The sequence below is a fragment of the Mastacembelus armatus genome, chromosome 10 (assembly GCF_900324485.2).
Source record: "Mastacembelus armatus chromosome 10, fMasArm1.2, whole genome shotgun sequence".
NCBI classification, from domain to species: Eukaryota; Metazoa; Chordata; class Actinopteri; order Synbranchiformes; family Mastacembelidae; genus Mastacembelus; species Mastacembelus armatus.
The window spans coordinates 17,233,823-17,254,646 of record NC_046642.1 but is presented as its reverse complement, the minus strand read 5'-3'; the positions used below and the strand labels follow the sequence as shown (position 1 = coordinate 17,254,646).

General features: G+C 40.7%; 1 protein-coding gene across 9 annotated transcripts in view; it reads right to left on the bottom strand.

Moving 5' to 3' along the window:
- ablim3 (actin binding LIM protein family, member 3) overlaps positions 1 to 18,040 on the bottom strand; it is a 40,985-nt gene extending 22,945 nt beyond the window's left edge. For 8 of the 9 annotated variants that reach the window (XR_003297162.1, XM_026330612.1, XM_026330613.1 and 5 more), the window contains exons 1-2: positions 17,656 to 18,040; positions 10,940 to 11,074 (exon numbers count right to left, since the gene is read on the bottom strand). Coding sequence is in view for 8 of the 9 variants with exons in the window: in XM_026330612.1 (XP_026186397.1) it covers positions 10,940 to 11,074; positions 17,656 to 17,668 (148 nt within the window). In the remaining variant the exon portion in view is untranslated. The remainder of the gene's footprint in view (positions 1 to 10,939; positions 11,075 to 17,655) is intronic. The other variant, XM_026330617.1, reaches the window with a different exon arrangement.
- Between the last annotated feature and the right edge of the window lie 2,784 nt (positions 18,041 to 20,824).

The window sequence follows — 20,824 nt, the reverse complement described above, 5'->3', positions numbered from 1 at the left end:
AAGCAACTTCTTGAAACCCAGCATTAAGAAAAGCTTAAACCTTCACCAGTGCTGCGCCTGGCATTCTATAAGGGGATGAATGTCCTGACCCAATGATTACTCCCTTGCAGCGACACTAGCCCTATAATTGTACAACTACAATTATCATGTAACACAACTACTGTACAACGATCACACAGTAGCAGTAATGTAAAAACCAAATTCTCCCCAGTGGAATATATAGTTAAAGCTTGACATTTTGGTTAAATATGCTTATTCACATGATCCAACAGGTGCTTAGCTTATGAAAACATAACAATTAAACCACAAATGATAGAAAATAATCAAATTCAATAAAAACTTGTTAATTAGAGAGTGTTAAAGGTGCTTGTTGGCAGATTTTGTAAGCTTTGGAGAGAACCAGGCTGTTTTTTTGGGGGTTTTTTTGTTTTGTTTTTTTTGCATTCTGTCCAAATTCAAAAAATGCCTCTAAAGCTCACTAAAGGTTACTGGGACCAGTCACCAGTTTGTACTCCTACTCTTAAAGCTTAGCTAAGCTAACTGGTTGCAAGCTCCAAATACATATTTGCCATCGCTACTGACACAAGAGTATTTCCCAAATTATCAAACCTTCAATACCACTTCCTGTATCAAGATTTAATGCTACTACATTTAATGCAACTAAACGAAACATAAGCATGCTCAACTACACGTTCTGTCCAACAGAAGGTTATCTAACACCCTAATCTGCACAGAGCATGGAGATTCTCACTTTAATAATGAAAGGACTTGTGGTTTTCTTTAGACATGAAAAGCTGTAAAAACTCTCAGATCCTCCAATAACCCTGCAGCTCAGGTGAAACAGGAAGCCATGGAATGGAAACCAGAGCAGATATTTTAAACACCACCTACTGATAGACAGAGCAGACACTTAAGATGTTAGAACCGAGAACCAGAAGTACAGGTATTGACACAAAGCAGACAAGTGCTGAGTCTATATGAGCTTTAGGTTTCCTCACCTGCTTTAATAAAATTTTCTATAATTTATAATTGATCTGATTACAACACGGTGCCAGAAAATTAAATGAGTACATAAAGAAGTAAACATTTTAAATTTCACAAAGCATCTTTAAACCTGTGGTGGAATGGAGCAATGTGAATACCAACATCTTTCTACTAATGAGCTGCTGCTACGGTCTATATTTGGCTTTTATAGTGACCAGATTTTTGGTGTACGCTGGCAGACTGAGAGTTCATAGACACACAGGCACAGACCGACACACACACACACACACACATAAACCCTTCAAAGGCACTCATTTAATCTCAAGCTGTTTATGAGTGGAGCATATTGACTTAATGGTGTAATAAAAGATCAATGGGCCTTCACTTAAAACAAAACAATCTCAGCTCCCCCAGGAGGATGGAAACACATAAATCCATCCCCGATGAGATGGCACTGTGCGTACGCAGGGTTAGGATGATCAAATGGGACAGTGTGCATAGTGAGATAAAGTGATGGATCTTTATCAGTATGACAGGTCATTGGCATCAAGGCTGCAGAACAAGGGGGGAATGTACTGTAAAGAAGCAGGGGAAAGGGATGCATGATGAGGGCCTAGCTCTAAAATAGCCTGCTTATAAAAAATTGTGTGTGTGTTTGTGTGTGTGTGCCTACAAAGCCACATTTCCAGAACCACTGAACAATGGCACAGAGCTTCAGAAAGTGTCTCTGCTGCAGTTTGGATCAGACTAACTAAGGCTCCAACCAGAAACCCAAATCACAGGCTATCTGATGCCTTCATGGAAAATGGGAAAGGGAGAGTAAATATTTTCAAATCTGTAAAGCTCTTTACCATGGAAAAAAGACTCTCTCTTCAAATGGCACATAGCTTTCATTTAATAAAAAGCAATGTTTTTACTCATTCAAAACTAAATTGGAACATAAAAACATAAAATTCTCACCTATCATTTTCTCTGGTTCTCTTTTTCTCTTCTCCCTCTCTGACTTGCTCTTCAATCTGCACCCAGATGGATTTTCAAATGAGTGGAATTTGTTTAATTAGCCTAATGCACTTTATTAGCATACAAACGCCTGACCAAATCACAGCCATCCGACTGGATTTGCTCAGACTGGATTGGATGAGGTGGCTGGATGGTTCACCTGTTCTGGCTAATCACATTGTTTTCTTCTGACTGGACGATTGGCTGGTAACATTGCAAAGGACGTCCCCCTTCCTCAGTTGCCATAGGAGATGTAAACCTTCCACAGTTGCCCTAGAGACAGCCAGGTCCCAGTCAGACTATGATGGTGATGGTGGCACATTTTGGTGGTGGTGTGATTGAACTGGTGACTTTAAATATGTTTTTTATATTCATAACCCATAGTTAGCTAAAGAAAAAAAAAAAGCACACTGCACTGCATTATCATAATGCCGAAAACAATTGAGGTTTTCTTAGCTCATGGAAAGTTGACTCAGAGATACATGGTATTCACCGGACAGTGAGTCTAATTAATTTTGTAATATATAATTATTGGTATAATTACAAATGTACCTGCAACTAAACAATTTTGTACATCTTGCTGTCATTACTGCATATTTTTTAAAATTATGTTTAGAGAGTTGCAGAGTCTTGGAATGACAACCTCATGTCTCATTGTGCAATCGTGCAATAACATTAAAGTCAAACCATGTTGAATCATTGCAGACTTAGTACTAATACAATAAATTATAGGCATCCTAAAAAATGTAAAAACAAAAAAAACATTTAGATCTTCCAAAAAGCACAAAAGCACATGCATTCTACTTTTTAAGTTCTTTCACTTCAACTATAACTGTCACTATAACCAGCAGTAGTTTTAAACCTATCCCTCCACTTGTAGTTGCCAGCACAGTGGGTGGAGTGGGTTCAGAGCTTGTTGTCTGCTACTGCAGAGACATGGCTTACCCAGGCTCAGAGAAAAAAAGGGCTTTGGTTATAACCGCACAACGAGCACCACATGGTGCAGACACCCACCCATAAAAACAACCACACTGGTCTGTTTCAGTGTCCTGTGTATGGCCTTTGGGGATTTCTACTATAGGTACTCATTGAAATGTGCATAGTCACAAAATCATACCGAATTCCTAAAAATTGTTGGAGACATATTTAGATTAAGCATCAATTTACCCTCCTAAACCATAATCAGCTTACAAGACTAAACTACATCAAAGACTCCATTTCATTTATTTGCTCATTTTATGCTCTTTCTCTGAATGATGCCCTAATGAGGAAAAGTTAAAAATTCTGCTTCTCTCCTTCATATTGCTCCTTCTTGTCAGTGCAGGAAGTTAGTATCTAGAGATCATAAGTCTAGTGATTAGAGGTTAGCCTGTACTGTAGGCTAGTGTCTGCAGCTGTGGTCATTAGAACCACACTGATTAGGCACCCACAGGGGGTCTGCATGATTGGGTATTTATCTCCAGCCAACAGACGCAATTAAAATTCCCTTCTCAAAGTCGGCCCAGGCCGGAACCCCAAAATAGTCCTAACACCCCTATCCCTCCTCCTCTTCTCTTTCTCTGTGTTTCTGTTTCAAGACTGCTTCCGAATCTGTGTGGCTCTGAGCACAAGGTCTCCACTTTATCTCAATTTGCCCTTTCTGTTCTCACTACTACAGACTGCACCTCTATGCAACCTTCCCTCTCTTTAACAGTCTCCCTTCACCCCCCCCATGGTCTCTCTCACTGCAAGTGTTCTTTCAGCTCATTATGTTACTGTTAGGTCTTTATAATGTGCTATTAAGTAAATGGACATGCTTTGAACAGTATGTCAGAGTAGCCCCACTGGACATTCTAATTGTTTTAGTGCTGCTGTCAACATTATACCAAGGATATGTTTTCAAGATAATAGAGGCAGTTACAGACAGTCTAGCAACTGGGCAAGTATGTAACAGGCTAATAACAAGTTTCAGCTGGGGAGATACTTACCTATTCACCCCCACATCTGTGCTACCAAGCAAGGGTGTAGACTCCTCTACCCTCCCCTTGTTCTTTGGTTCTGAGCCCCTCTGACAGGGGGAAACACTTCAAGCATAAACTAGACTTGCAAGTAAGAATTAACGGGATCCAAGCACCATGGTGCAATTCAGACCCAGAGCTATACTAACCCCGGGCCCCTGATGGCTTAACATGGGGGCCCCCTTTCCCCACTCATCTGCCAAATCTGCTACTGTGCTTTGCTTCCACAGACATTCAGCTGTTTTTCCATATCAAGTGGATTTCTGTCCATGCCACTTAATATATATCTTGTTTTTTGCATGTTTGTGTCCTTTTGGAATTGTTTTCTTCTGCCACTTAAGGACATCATTGATGATTTCTGACCATGTAAATGACTTTTAATTTTCACTTGTACTGTTTCTAAGTCATAGTTTTGAGTTCACACAATATGGTACATAGTGTTATAGCTTACCTTTACACAGAGAAGACATCCTACTAAGGGACACTGTTATGGCACACAAGCATACTGAGCACTGTGTACGGTGCCTTGTGGCTTCTTAAAAGAGGCTGCATGAGGTTGTGGTACAGTCACTGTAATAATTTGACTATGAGAATAAACTACTAGTCATCATACTTGCCTTAAGCTATTACACCATTGTGTACTTTAGGAAAAAATTTTTGTGTGCCGTGGTTCTATAACAATATGTGCTGTAAAAATTCTGAACTCCAAAAAAAAAAAAAAAAAAAAAAACAGGCTCAGAAAATAAGAATAACCTCACTGCTCATAAAACATTTACTGTGTCCTGTTGCATTCCCTGTCACAATGCAGTGTACTCATCATGCCTTCTCCTTTTAAAACTGCACTGCAGGAACTGGAGTCGATACACAATCGTAATCATTGAGAATATCAGCCTCCTCGCTTGCTGCATCTCTCTCCGGCCCCAGTGGCAATCGCTCTCTTCTCTCCCATACCCCCGGCCTTGGAGTGGGAGCAGTAAAATTGTTCCACTCAAATAATGCTGGAACAGCTCCTTTGGCTAATAGCCGTCTCCCTGTCTTGGACTTTGGCTCGCGGATGTCCTCTTTTTTAAAATGATGGCTACAAACTCTGATAAATTAAAGTAAATTTATCATGCTTGTAATACAGTAACCATGCTTAATAGATCATGCTTAATGGAAACATACTATTAGGTAATGCTTGTCTTAACTTCAGTTGAAGTTCCTGACAAGTCAATTTACTAACCTGACCACTGTGCTAAACCAGAGGGTATCAGCAAGTAGAATAAGTCTTAAGACCATAGGATAGCCACAAATTAAAGCAAATATTCATGGATTCATGGATTTCTCACAACCTGCATCCTTTGTATGTCAAACAATTCAAAGGGAATATTTTTTTCTGTTTTAAGGAAAGACTGCAGAGGCTCTCCTCAAGTAGCATATTCCATGATTAAACAGAATTGGCTTAATTGTATGCAAAATTAAGAGGGATGAACCAAAGCAGGTGCACAAAAATGTACCTAATTGGCTTTATTGAAACCTTTCAACATGGGTAAGTGGAAGGTTGTATGAAGAAGTGCTACATTTTGTTGTCCAGAAATGTAACAAACCATTACTTTACCACCCTGACAAATGTTGGTGTGTAAGCATTTGGCAGGTTTGGCAGGTTGGTCATGTGAGATGTAGACAGTGGGTTCAAATCCAGTTTTTTCCTCAAAATGTTTGTGAACAAGAAGTAGAAGTTCTAGCATGGTGATAAGTGACTCAGGAGTAGCTCAGTGAGTTGGCGTATTGCTCTGCTGCATAAATGGTCATGGGGTCAATCCTTGGTTTAGGTTCAGGAAAAAGACATTTTAAACGAAGACAGAAAATGTTGTGTTAAAGCTGTTAAAAGATTGTTTATAATAGTTATTTGATAATGTAGTAGTTGCAGTGGTTGAAGGTTCAAGTTTCGGGGAACTAGAACACAGAGATTACATGTACAGTATAAATTTCTTTTGTCAGTAAATTAAAACCATGGCATGCTAGTGGGGATAGATAGAATGTGAAAGGATCACAAACGTTATTAATTGATCCTCTGGGGAACATTAATGTGTGTGTGCCAAATTTAATGGCAACCCGTCAAATAGTTGTCACTCAAAATGTCAACTTCATGGTGGCATGAGAAGTCAAGGGATTAAAAAAGTCAAGGGATTAAAAAAGTCAATAGAATTTGTCTCCTGGGGCCCATGAATTGAATTGCACACAATAATGGCTGAGAATTTTTAGCTTGGATCAAAGTAGTGGACTGGATGACCGACACAGCCATTCTTAGAGCCAAAAACAAAGAAAGAAAAGTAACAGAAAATAGAAGGAGATGTGATCATTGAAAGGAAAGAGAAGAGAGAGGGAGGGAGAGATGCAACTCTAAAGCAGAGAGAGATCGTGCATGAGTGACAGGGTTCCACTAGCATTTGGCAGCGGTGGTTGACGTAGACAGATGGTTGCCCAGTAGAGTCCTGTCATACCAGCAAACCAGCCCTGCTGCTGAGGCCTTCAGCTTTTAACCCTCTGAAAGGCTGAGAAGAGACTCAGCTGATGGGAAATAGATGTGAGTGAGATCATCGACACACAAAGATCATCAAACTGCTAGAGACTGCACCTTGTAGTAAGTAATTAAAATGCTCTGCAGCTCTAGCTCTGTGTATGTACTGGTTTAGACTGTGCATTTGTGTTTGTTCAACACAGCAAGAATTGTCACTTAATGATTATCTTTATCATCCAGAAATCAGTCCTGGCCTGGAGACTGACAGTTGCGCATTTAAGCAGTTGCACCTCACTCGGCATGCACATACATACATATGCAAACCCCTCAGGATGGTGATGCTTGAGAGAGAGGCAAGTGGGGAAAAATCCCTGTGATCTATCCTGGATCCTGGAGAGTTGTCGGGGAAAAAAAGCACCGCTGCCTGCCATGCTCCCTTCTCTCTCCACTGGAATCTCTCCCTAGCAACCAGACACTGGCGTGGTGATTGGACCAGCGTACCCGTGGTTACTATAGCTACAGGAAGCTCCCCTTCCTTGTAACCCACCACTTTTTTTCCGTGCTGTGTCTTTCTGTCTGCTTTTTCTCACAGTGTCTCTTTCTTTCTTTTTCTCTTCATTCCTCACAGTATTTATCTTTTCTCTCTCTTCCTCCCACTGTCTTTTTCTCTGTCACAGTCTCTCCCTTGCCTTTACAGAGCAGAACAGCAGTGGTACAATACAGTAGGTTGTTATTAACACCACAGTTGAGTGATGCCGGCTAATGACATCCAAAGCAAGGCTGGACTGACTGAAAGAGGTCTGCAGAGAAAGATGTTGCAGATTCATAAAATCCCTGTTGAGAATACCACCTAGAAATGGAGCTTTGTAGAGCAGTCAACTATTTATCTGGCCTTGCTCTGTAAATCTACTGTTTTCCTTTAGCACTGTTTCATGAGAAAAATCTGTTCTGTTTCAGAAAATAAATAACGACTAGGAGCATCTTGGCAGTTTATGTGAGGCCATGTCTGTGTTTGCATCTGTTTCTGTGTTTTTATATTTGTTTCTCTGCCTCTGTGCTTTTTGTTAGCATATGAGCTGACTTGCACAGGAGCCACATGCCTATTTGCCTCTAATGTGTGTGTGTGCGGGTGTTAGCTTTGCACTCGTGCCACTGGCAGGTCTTACAGTTTCTTCTGGAATCTAAGAGTGCCAATTATGCTTCAGAGACAGGGGTAAATGTGGTCACTATGTCATTAGGCCAGTATGCACGAGTCAGCCCGTCTGCTAGTAATAAAACACCACATCGTCCATACACTACAGCTCGCTGCTTCGCTGACAAGTGCTATGGGATCCACATAATCCACATATGCACACGCCCACTACCTTCTCTGTGTCTGGAGTTGATGCAGCAATCTGTGAGCTGGCTTCTATCTTCAACATTTTCCACAGACTTTTTTCCTCAAGCTGATTGCATGGCTGCTTTTCATGCTATAATCAGCTGCTGTATAATGGGTTCAAATGAGAGGTTAAATGCACATGATTAGTGATCTGTTGTTCTCCTGACTAATGCATGAGAGAGGAATGATGCTAATGTGGCAACCAGAAGGTCACGTGGTTTGGGAAAGTGAGGAGGATAGGATGATAGACAGTATGGAGACTTGTTATTTCTACATGCTGAATCAAAATGAAAAATCTCTGAGAATGTCTGACTGTGTAGGACTCAGTGGCCACAGTCTATTCAGTGGGGCGTAGTCAGCCCTTTTGGGGAAAAAGGGGACAGAAATAAAGAAAGAAAAAGAGGAGAAGGAGCAAAAAAGGGAAAAATTGTTTTGTCATGTTTTTTGAGCGGAAATGAACTGTGCTGCACACAATATCATAGGTGAAGGTCAATAACCTGGGTAAGCAAAGAACAGAGTCAATTGCTGAAACACAATCAATCACAGAGTTCATAAACATGTGCAACAGATAAGAAAATTGACTTCAGATAGCAGATTGACACTTTGGTAAAATTGTACAATGCAGTTTAGCCACTAGCCTCCAAATTGCACACCCTGCGTGCCGATGTCATCCTGTCCCGACATGAGAAATTGATTTCATGCTTGGCTGACTATCATCAGTGAAAAAAAAAGGTGGGGGGCTGTCAAGAGAAAGAACCCAAACAGAGAGTAAAAAAGGGGAAAAATGAAATAGAGAGATGGTAAGAAATACTGATATTTCATTCACAACCTTTCAGCCTCAGAAAAGGTACAGGGGGACTAATGAAAAGCAGGCAACAGGGAACAGACAGAGTTTATGAAGTTCAAAAGAACATGCAACTCATTTGTGTGTGAGGGGGGTTTACAGGCTGTACAAAAAAGCTTTAGAAAACTGCTGGATGTGCAGAGGCCCACACAGGAAAGCATATTATAGACAGGGATGTGGCAGAGTCTGGCCGCACAATAGTGGCCCATTGCCTCATGGGATGATGAGAGCTCTCTGGAACATGAGACGGGAGGGCTGTCTGGTAGGTGTATTTAACATGATGCTGACAGTTTTCCATTACTAACGATGCTGTGAGCGAAGTGACTGGGAGGAAGAGGAAGAGAATCAGATTGTTTCCACTCAAGTGATGATGTAATGTTTAGGTGACACAAACAGCGCCCCCATCCCCCTTCTTCTCCTTTCTGCTCGCTTCCTGTGTTCACCCCCCTTTTTCTCAGGGGCACGGAATAGAGCCTTCCGATTGGTTAATAGCACCATAGAGATGCTGAGAATATCCACCAACCAGGGCCCAGGTGCCCCTTCACACCGTTACCACAGCAACCCCTCACAACCAGAGCGAGCATACGCACACATATGGATGTGCATGCTCATATGCATGAGTACATATGTGGATGTGTGCACTATAAGCTTGTGTTTTCATATGTACAACAGCTACGCATGGGGGACATGTAACAACAACCCTCCAATGAATAGCCTTCAGTGAGTTTCAATAGTATTCAACAGCAATGTCATGAAGATTGTATAGTAACAAACAACTTACACAGTTTCTTCAGCTGCTGAAGCTATGGCTTATATAAGAACCCATCCTTTAAATATTGCCCTGTCATTTCAAACAGTGGCCATGAGAAGTCTTTCATAAAACAAGTGAAAAATGGGATTATACAGGGACTATACTAGATGTGTGAGTGATTAATTTTGATGGAGATTTTAAAGAAAAGCTGCATGTCTGAATAGATTAACAGTATTACACAGACTAATACAAAAACTTAAATAAATAAAATAAAATATACCTATTTTCCCTAATTTATACTTAACTGAAATTATTCATAATTATGAAGGCATTATAATTATTTGAAAATAGTTTGCTGGGGGGATATTTCCCAACCTTTCTGTCACTAAATCAATTATCTGTGTCTGCTTGTTTGTAATTAATATTTTTACAGAAAATACTGCCAGATCTGGTTTTACCAAAAATGGTCCAGATGCATTTCTCACTATGTCTATTCTACCTGTGTGCATAAAATTTTATTTTAACTTTAGATATTTATTATGATCTTCTTTTTTCCATGTAAAATACTTCAGTTAACTGCATGTTCTTCTCTAAGTGTTATATAAACAAATTTGTTTTGATTTGAAATTACACACTTTAATTCTGGTCATTTCATTCAACTGCTTTCAGCAACACAGGTCAGAATAAGTGAGCCAAATGAGAATTTAAGAAAGCAAACACTTCAATGTATTGTCACATCTCTGGAGCCTATCCCAGCTCTCTTTGGGTGAAAGGCAGGGGTACACCCTGGACAGGTCACCAGTCCATCACAGGGCCTCCTACAGTACAATGTCAAACAATAAACAATACCTATAAACAGATAATAATCATTATTAAAAAATCATAATGGAAATCGACTGCAGAACACATGATAAAAAATTACCTTTAAAATGTTATAATAATAAAAAAAAGAAAAATACTTCCTGCAGTCATCTTCCTGCCGTAAAAGGGTGTGTGATTATGTCACTAATGTATCTACTGTAAGTCACCAGCACTCATCTGAAGCACTGCAAATCTAGTTAAGGCACAGCATACAATCAAGGGAAAATCCCCACTAAGTTGGCAGCACAATAACAAGCTACCCTAGCAGGAGTCTAAGTTCCCAGCAAGGTACCTCTGATCAGTCCCAATCCCCTCTGTGGGCTAATAGTGGAACTCCACCAGGAGATGGATAAACGAGGGAATACAGAGTGTATCTGTGTGTGTGTGTGTGTGTGTGTGTGCGTGTGTGTGTGTGTGTGTGTGTGTGTGTTTGTGAGTGTCAGTGTGAGTGTGTGTGAATGTGTGGAGGTTAAAGGAAGTGACCAAGATAAATGTTGTGTTTCTAGTATAACAATATTTATGACTGCCCAGGCCTGGGGACTTTGTGAGACTACATCTGCTTGTGTGGCTCTTACAACCCTTGCTCATATTATGTCACTGTGGTTCCCAGGTTCCCATGTCTTACCGGTGCAGGTGAAGCACTTGACGTGAAAGTGGGTCTCTTGTACTCGTACCACCTCTCCTTTGCATACTTCTCGACATCGCTGGCACCGAATTGGTCCAGTGCTTTGTTCATTGCCCGTAGAGCCTTTGTGATAAGCTGATGAAGGCAAAAAAGATGCACATTTAATATTCTAGTTTTACATTCTACTAAAGCACATATTTGACAGTATTTTGCAGGATAAACTGTTTGCTAAGTTACTGTTACTACAACTTTCAATTCTCACACAGTGCATTTGCAGTTTGCAGTGATAGTGGTAGATTTACAACTCAATATTCATTGTTATTCATTGTTGAAACAATGAACAGAGAGTATAAAATTTATAGCCAGTGACAATAATTATTTTTGAAATGCCAATAGTAGATTTCATCAGCTATAACTAATTAGCTGATGTTTTCATGTTTTAAGCTGACTTAAGCTCTGTAAAATGATCTAATTTATAAGTATTTGATAACAACATATGAAAATTATGCTACAAAACTTTATTGTCACATTTTGAGGTTTAAATGTTTCTCCAATGTATGGAGCAATCCATCACTAGACCTGGAGTAGACTGTATTGTGTGCAGTTCACACAATAAGATCAGTGTGTAGCTCTGTCAACACTTGTTCTGAAGCTGTGAGGTCTGACACCTATGTACTGTAAGCTGGGTAAGCTCCAGGCTTTCTCTGTTTTATCACACACTCATCCAGGCTGACACACACACATACACACACACACTGCTGTGTCAGGTTAGAAAGTGGATGGCTCCTCTTACCTTATTATGCATTAGCTTACAACAAGCCTGATAGCTATGTCACATGGTAATGAAAGCAAGTTCTCACATACAGCCTTAGTGGTAATGGAACAAATGCTATCACAAGTAAAAACTACCAAAGGATAGATTCATTTAACCTTAAATATGTGAGAAAAATGAATTTACTGCATCTAAGACTTCTTAAGGCTATTATACACTCTCTAGGCGAAGAACAGATTCTCTTGCATCTCAGATATCCAGCCTCCCAGTACTGAATGTGTGCCAGAACAGCTGGGTTCAGTCTCTTATTTAGCTCCATCTTTCTTAAGGAGCATCTGAGTGGTCCTATAGTCAGTGGAAGGAGTATAATGGCAGGGTAACCAGCTGGCCTTGCTGTCTACCTGACTGAAGGACTCTGCTGCTTCAGCCAGAGCAGCACTAACATATGGGCTGGCATGACAGAGCTACTGATTCCATTTCACTGGATGAATCCCGAAGGACTTGCAGCACTTAAAAGCCTAAGCCTCGCACACCTCAGAGCCTGAGCTCTCTTTGCACGCTGAGTTTGGTGTGTATTATATAAGCTATGTACTGTATACTGAAATTGTACTGTATGCATGACTGTCCTGTAAAAGAATGAACTGTGGGCACTGGAAATATGCAAACATGATGAATTCCCACTCCCAGTCTCCCACACTCAAGTCTCTGTAAGTTCATTGTTTCTCCCACAGTGCTGGCAGCACCGCTGGGACCCAGTACTCTGCCTGATAAGCGTACCGTCACTGGTTTAAATAATGACACTCCCTGTGTTTTTTTATATGTGTTTTTGTATATGTGTGTGTGTGTGTGTGTGTGTGCGTGTGTGTGTGTGTGTGTGTGTGAAAGAGTGAGAGACAAAGATACCACATGAAATTTGGGTCTTTTTTTTTTTTTTTTCATATAACAAAAATACTGTCATAAAACAGTATGCTGTAGAGATCTCACCAAGTGTTAATGATAGGAACAAATAACACTGCATGCAAGCCAGTGCCAACACCTACTGGAAACACACATGACATTTGTTTACAATGCTGACCTACTGAAAATGGGCCAAAACAAACCTCTGGCACAATATAACATCCACTGCTTTTCGAGCCCAGCCAGACCAAGTGGTATCCTCCTATGACCTGGCGTCCACATACGTGGGCATCATATTTTTTGTTATCTGCACTGTAAAACTTCATTTTGTGTCATTTTCTGTCTTTCACAAAGGTTAAGTGTGATCCAACTGTTCCCACAGACAAAAAGGACATTCCTATTTTGGAGTAGTAGTTTTGGAGCATTACAAAAAAACAAAAACAAAAGCAATAACAAAACATAAGCACATTATGTATTGGGTACATCTAACCCCAAATAGCTAGAAGAAGTGTAAAATGCAAGCCAAACCAAAGCTCGGGTCTTAGGAGGGTATAAACGGAATAAGACATATCAAGGTGCTGAATGAAGATTGTCAGCACTAATTCAATTATACAGCAGTGCAGTATTCAAGGCAGAGACAAGGTAAACAGTAAGACATCTTGCTACTTTTCAACAAGTATATTTGAATGATATTATTAAACGTGTTGATTGTTCGTGCCAAACAGCCGCACCTCAGTAGAGAATCCACATGCACAATCAGCTCAGGAGCTAAAGCGTTGCATGACTATCTAATTGTGTCAGCGTGTTCATACTCATTGAACACAGCCAAGCCCTGCCTGTCTAAACCCATTATAGTGCTTTTGAAGAACCCTCCATTTTCTCCCATTGTAAGGTGTTGAGTCATTGCTCTAATGATAGCCACCGGACAACAGGTGTAATCCACTGACTCCAAATCAGTGGCAAGAGTCCCAGGAGAACACTCACTCCAATATATGGGTGATAAGAACAGGACCGGGGTCAGAGAGGCTGCTGCTATTTCCGCCCCTGACCTGACAACCCCTGTAGAAGAACATGATGGGAGTTTGGTCGCAAGGGATGCTGGGACACTGGTGGTGATGAGTGAAAGGACTGATGAGTAGGACATAGAATCAAACAGAAGCAAAAAAATAACTACATACTCTTAAGATGAATTACTCAAGGAAAGCTGAGCTCTTTGGCTAGTTTGCTTATCAAAGTTTTGTATAGTTTTTTCTAAATATTATTAACACCATTACTTTTATCATTTCACTGCATGAGATTTGGACATGTGCAATTTTACATCAACTTCTGCGGAACACATTCCACATGCCTTAGGCTGATTTGACACACCTCTAATGCTACTCAGTTACAGTATTTGAAACACTAATAAATACACCTGAAAAGGCTGTTTATTATCACAATTATTCTAAAGATGTGACGTACTGTATTTGAAGGATGGTTTGTGATGATGTAGAAATGGGTGTAAAAACACTGTTGTGTTATTGATACATTCCATATTAACATATTTTCAGCTTTCCAAATACAGTATCTAAAGTACATTAACAACATTTCATCATTAAAGTAGTTCTGATAATAAAAACAAGAGGCTGGGTGCAGGAATTCTCTGACTGTGTTGAAGTGAATGAAACAGGTTTGTAACAGTATATATTCTCACAACACAGGAACAGTTCTTCTCTGTCCATAATCTAATGAAGCTGGTGAGTCTCTCCCTGGCTTTCCCTTGTCTCCTCTCTTTATCAGTGTTGGGCAGGGGCATTCATCAGAGCAATGGCAGTGTCCAGTGGCATTAAAAATATACCGTCACTCTGCACAGAGAGAGACAGGTCAGACTGCTACTGACAGCCTGAATGATCACTCAAACCTGCCAGAAGCCAAGGTCACAGAGACAATAACCTTGGGGACACACACCATAAAATACAGCTGCTTTGAGCTGAGAGAGTCTTCTGTTTCAAATTTAGAAAAAATGTCGGTGAAACAGCAACACAGCGATAGTATCATCCATTCTGCTAAGATTTCCTTTCCACAAGAGATTTAACTGGTCAAACTGAAATCCAGTTTAGTATCCACAATACTGTAATTGTAGCTGCAAATGAACCAGAAAACACATGTCTGACTTTATGCTGTCCTGTAAATACGTACCAGTTCTACATAACTGCACATAAATCTTAATCTGGGCAGCTCCGCATCTGCGTGTGCATTTGTCTATCTGTCTCCCATCTTTGTTCTCTGTGTAAATGAACGAAGACGTCTGGCAGCAAGAGAGAAAAATGGTATTTGGCTCTGGCGTGGACTGTTCACCAGATGAGGCAGAATAACAGGACTCAAGTACCGTACAATATGATACAGCGCCCCCCCACCGTCCCCCACCCCACCCCTTTTTATCCTAGTGGATCACTTACAAAACAGGAAAAATGCAACTTGTGTGGAACATGTCCAGAAGATATTAATCATTCGATCTATTGAAGTAATTTGTACTTATTTAGCTTCCTATTTTTGGCCTGGCATCACCATGGTCTGAGGACAGAAAAATCTGTTAGTGGGTCAGTGGATCAGTCTATCATTCATACACTTTGATACAGACCAAGATACAGCATCTCAGTACCTACTGCCCAGCCTGCCATTAAACTGTCTACATATTCAGACCAACAATACCATTCATGATTTAACTAAAAGGAATACACATGAGAGGGATTTGAAAAACTGGCAAATCTTCAGTGGTGACTGAACTTATAGCTGGTGTTGATTTCGATACTTAAGCAATCAAAACATGGGCCTCAATCATATGATTGCATGAGTCAAATGGAAATATTATGTGTAAGAACATTTACAGTCCCAACATGCTGCATGGTGCATGCATTTCTCCATGATACTTCAGAACTCTCTGCTGCGCATAAGGAAAGACAGAGAAGAGGAGGGGTGTCAGCGCTGCCTGTGATATATGGCTCTGCAAAGCCCCGCAGGTCCCTGAGCTCAGTGATCAGTATATTGATCAACATGTGTTTTATCACTCCTCTGAAACATAAATTTTTCTGCATGTCAGGAATGGTCTTCTTTATCAGTTAGACAAAATCTTGCAAAACTGCATCTTTACTCAAAGGCAATTATGACATGTCAGTAGTTCTTAGTGAGTACACAGTGTGTCTGAGTATGAACCAAGGTTCTTTCCACCAGAAACGAACTACACCCACTGTCTTGTCTGCCAGCCAGGCAGAAAATAAGAGTCTGACACCTACACACACACACACACACACACACACACACAAAACCCAGTGACCATGAGAGATAGAAGGCCCAGAAGATAAAGACAGACAGTCAGCACTGTGTGTAATTACTCTATGTGTTTCAATGGCCTCTGGGCTATCACACCCAATGCAGCGGAAAACGCTGCACACACTACAGCCTAACAGACCCATTCATGTACAGACCCATTCATGTGTCCTTACCTCAGCTGTATTTTTCTGCCTAAAGTCAGAGTACAGACACATGTCAGAGCACCATCTGTGTGCTGTGACCCCCACACACACAGACAGGGTTAAATGCAGACATATATGGTTCACATACACATGTCAAACCCCAGGCTGACGTGTTGTTGATGTGTGTGTCGGTGTGCATTCCTGTTTGAGCACATGCTTTTAAATCACAAGAGCTTGTAACAGCTCTCTAAATGCTGAACGTTGCATGGCGCATGTTCTCCTCCTGGCCTGTGTGTCAGCTGAGAAAAGCATTTTGATGCTTAACAAAAGAATACTACACAATTTTTTCAGCAAGCGAGGAGCTGGCGACACCACTCTGCACGGCACGACAACTGGTAGTCAGGCAAGCCTCAGCAGCAGAAGGTTAAAAACAGCGGATGAATAATGTAGTGCCACACAGTGACAGGCTAGATTATGAGTGATGCACTGACACCAGGTTCACTTCTGTAGATACAGAAGGCAGGTGGGGCAGGACAGGAAACGACTGACACCATCAGTTCACAGAGCACCTGGCTCACATCAACTCCAACTAGCCTTACTGACAGCTAAGGGAGAGGGAGGAATGTATTTTTAAAAAAGTGACAGATCAATGCAGTCTGCCTTGTGACTCAGCTAGTGATAACTTGTAAACACACAACACAATGGATACACGCATATGAGCGCACACAGGCACACACAGCTGACAAACCAGCCCTACAGGGAAAGCCCTGATTCAGCTGACAGAGGATCAGGGTCACAGTCAGCTGATACAAGGTCAGCTTAGCATCATGGCACCCCCCCCAGGCCAGTCTGGGTTGAGTATGACAGGAGCCCTAAAGCTGTCAGGCTTTTTTGTCACGTGTTGCATAACACAGAAGTACGATCCATGAATCCAGAAGTGGTCAGGTCAGAGACCTCCAGTTCAAGGGTGACCCACTCCTGAAAAAAAGAAAGGTGTTAGAAGACAGATGGACCCTTATGAAGAAGCAACAGCTGAAGGCATGGGGGGTCTCCAAAAGATGCTCTGTGTTACTGGTGGTGGCGAACAGCATGAGGAATGAGAGAGAAAGATAAAATAGAAGTGATGTAGGACAGAGGTGGACATTGGGAGGGCTCCAAAAAACTGTTGTTGTATGGACAAAGAATGCCCCCATTAAAAAAAAAAAAAGTGCATGAACTCTGGGAAAATTGGTGCTTTGACCTCCAGATATACTTAGCACTCACAGCCTCTCTAAACCTGTTCAAGCCTCCTGGGTGCACTATTCCCATTGGCATTTTCACATCAGTTCCCTATGTATTTTTTTTTTTTCTGGATAAACCGGAAAATGTAGATATACTGTATATGACTATGAAATGTATCATGAGGTTTGGCATAAACACAATGCAAGAATTTAATCTTGGTTTCATCCTTGTTTTAAAATGTTTAAATGTGTGATCTCAGCAGCAAATATAATATAAGCTGTTATTGTGATATATGGCAGGTCTCTCTGTTCTCACCTATACGTATTGTCCTTGTGCGTCAAGTGGAGAGTGAAGGCGCGCAAGAATGGACTTACCACTGGAACTCATGATGCCCGATGTATTCTTATCTAAAACAAAGCGGCTTCGTCGACAATAATCCCATAAAGCAGGAGGAAATCTTCACGGAGCACTTTGCTTCTTGGAAATTGTGTATTTATCCAAGGAACGTGAATGATGCTTTTCACTCTCCGTAACACTGCTTCCAGTGCTTCCAAGGTGCACACTGTCAAAAAAGAGGTGTTCAATTTGTAAAAAAAAAAAAAAAAAAAAAAAAAAATGAATAAAAAGAAAGAAAGAAAAATAGAAATTTCCCGTGATTATAAAATCCGAATAAAGGCTGCTGTTGTTGCTGTGTGGGGAGGGCGGCTGTGTTTTCTTCAGAAACAGGCAGCAGTCCCAAAACAATGCTGCTCAGTCGGATTCCACCTTCACATTTTCCCTCCTGGCTGATTCCAGCTCCGCCGCGCTCTCCCTGGCGGGGTGCTGCTGCTGTCACCGTGCGCCTCAAACACACCGTCCACACAGCATCGCAGCCACTTTCCGGCCTTGACTTTCAAAGTAAAATAAACAAACTGATTCTCGTGATGTCCAGCATTCCCTGAAACCACCGATTTACCCCCTCTAAAACACACCTAGTGTGTTTAAAACACATTCAACGAATTAAATAGTTTATTCGACCTTAAGGGATACAATACTCAATACTTTTCCTTAACTTACATATAAAATTTAAATTTAAATGTCCATTAAATATAAGTTTAAAGTAGATGGTATTAGGTTCTTTTGATTTAAAAAGGTTTTAGGCTAAATATTAAAATTATTCGGTGTAGTATATCTGAGTGTATCTGTGTATCTTGCATTAGTGTTAATAAGCAACCTACTGGATGTCATCTAGATTTGAAAGCCAATTCTGTGTTTATGATTTTATATTGAAATGAAAGATGCCTCGTTTCCGCTTTTGCTCTGGCGGTGTGTGGGCGACTTGACTCGCTCTCTTCTTTTATCCTGGGTTAAGCGACGTCACTCTGGGCTGCTATGAACGCCTAGGGGACAATGTAGCCCACATCACACTGCAAGAAGTGTTAAATGTGCCAGAGTCATTAGTCTGAGTCATAATTCATTTCTCACACGAAAGAGGGCCGCGATAAAGATTCTCACTGGGTGAAGCAATTATAATTCATTTAGGAGTTAGTCAAGCTAGTGTCATTTGATGTTGGGCAGAACAACGTGGATCACATTAGGAGTCTTTCAAGAGAACTACAAAGAACACTTGAAACAAATTCATTGTGAGTGTGGACAGGCTTTATGGGAAGACTTGGTGTTTTTTTTTTTTTTTGCTGTGTTGGGCAGGGCTTGTTGCTAGAAACTGTTATGACACCGCCCTCTTCTGGAAAATCGACGTAAGCAAATTAGTTAATTGGATTATTCACGGTGGAGCTGTTGCTGAGAAGGGGAGATTAATTGTCAAATCGTTGACAGCCATGCTCATCTGTTTGTGGGCTTGAAGATACTTCAATAGCCTTAACTGTTTTATAAAGTTAAGCAAATATCACAGGTCACATATGGGTTTGAGATGGCCCTAACACTTCGCTGTTGTATGATAGGTTACACAGGTGAACTGTCCTGTGACAGTGTGTTTGCATTGCGTGGGCTCAGTGGTATCACTGGGGAAAGATCTCCATCTAATGGTGAGATACTCATACAGTCTCATCCACTAGCCAAGTTTCCCTAAATGCAACAAAAAGTAACTGAAGGGCAAATTATAAAACAAATGAGCAACCTATTTTGTCTCAATCAAAAAGAAGACAATTTGTAAAAAAAAAAAATAAATAAATAAATACTTACTGTAATTTTTTTAAATGGTTTGTAACAAAAATTTTTCTAAATTTTAAGATAATATTGTATAATTTATATATGTATGCATTTACAATTTAAATAAATGTAAAGAAAAATGTAATAGACCTTTTTCAGAATAAATATTTATAATTTTGTGTATATTTTATCAGTTAATTATATATTTCAAGATTTACCCTCTGCACTTTTTGTGTGTGTCCTGTTTTATTAAACACTGTGTGAGCTTTTTTCATTAAACTGACCAACTGTCCCGGCCCGTGTCCTGAGGAAGCTCTGGTTCTGGGGCCTGGAGGAAGCCGGACAATGGCGGGATGTGAAAGGCGCCTCACTCTTTCTCTGTCATTGCTGCCCTGCACAGTCATACCTCACTGGTCCTGGAGCTCAGTGGTTGTTGTTGTTCTAGGTTTGTCTTTTAATCTGCTTTACTCCCTCATGCAATTTTACTCTCAGGTTCAGTAGTGAGCTTAATGCTGTAAAATTACAAGGTGGATTTCACAGAAGCCTACATATGAAAGAGTTTATACTAGACGTGTGCTAAATTCCAGTTTTTGCTACATTATGTTTCCTGAGACTAACCGGGTGAAAAAAATGATTATGATCATATGAGTAAAAAGCTGTCTTCATCAGGACGTGTGTATGTCTTTGCACAGGGTGCTGATCATGCTACTGTGTCAATCCTGTGTTTTGTTTTTGTCTTTAAACTGATGGGGCAGAAAAACAGGAAGTTGGCCTTCCTGTGCACTGAAGGCAGTGGGTCAGAGGTCTGTCAAATCAACACAGTGTTGTCACTGTGTGTATAGACGCCAGTACCCCTTAATCAACAGTAAAGGCAAACATGCCCTGATATGTGGAATAAACCTGCAAGCTGTTTACAACAGCCTGCTCCTTATAATGGAAACCATAAATCAGCTGAGTACAAATGATATGTTTTATGAACAGACTGAACACATGATGGAGACATATTGACATATTGTTGAGCCTGATTATCCACTCAGTGTTTCTCTGCTCGAGGTAATGTGTCTTTTGTTTGTCAATCACACTCAGGCCATGAGTCCGCTGATCAGCAGTATTGCTGCATTCTTCTCCAGCTCTCACAATCCTTGCCCTTTGTCCAACCACATGGCCAGGACAAGGTACACACACACACACACAACCCAAAATCCACCCTGTAATGCTACGCTATCTCCACCCATTCCTGTGTATTTGTAATGTGTTGCTATTCAATACACCCACATTCCACTTCTTTCTCTCTCTCACACAAACACACACACACACACACACTTAGACATGCGCACATACACACTTTAGCAGAATAAATGGTCTGTGTCATGCAGCCTTGTATAACCAACTGCA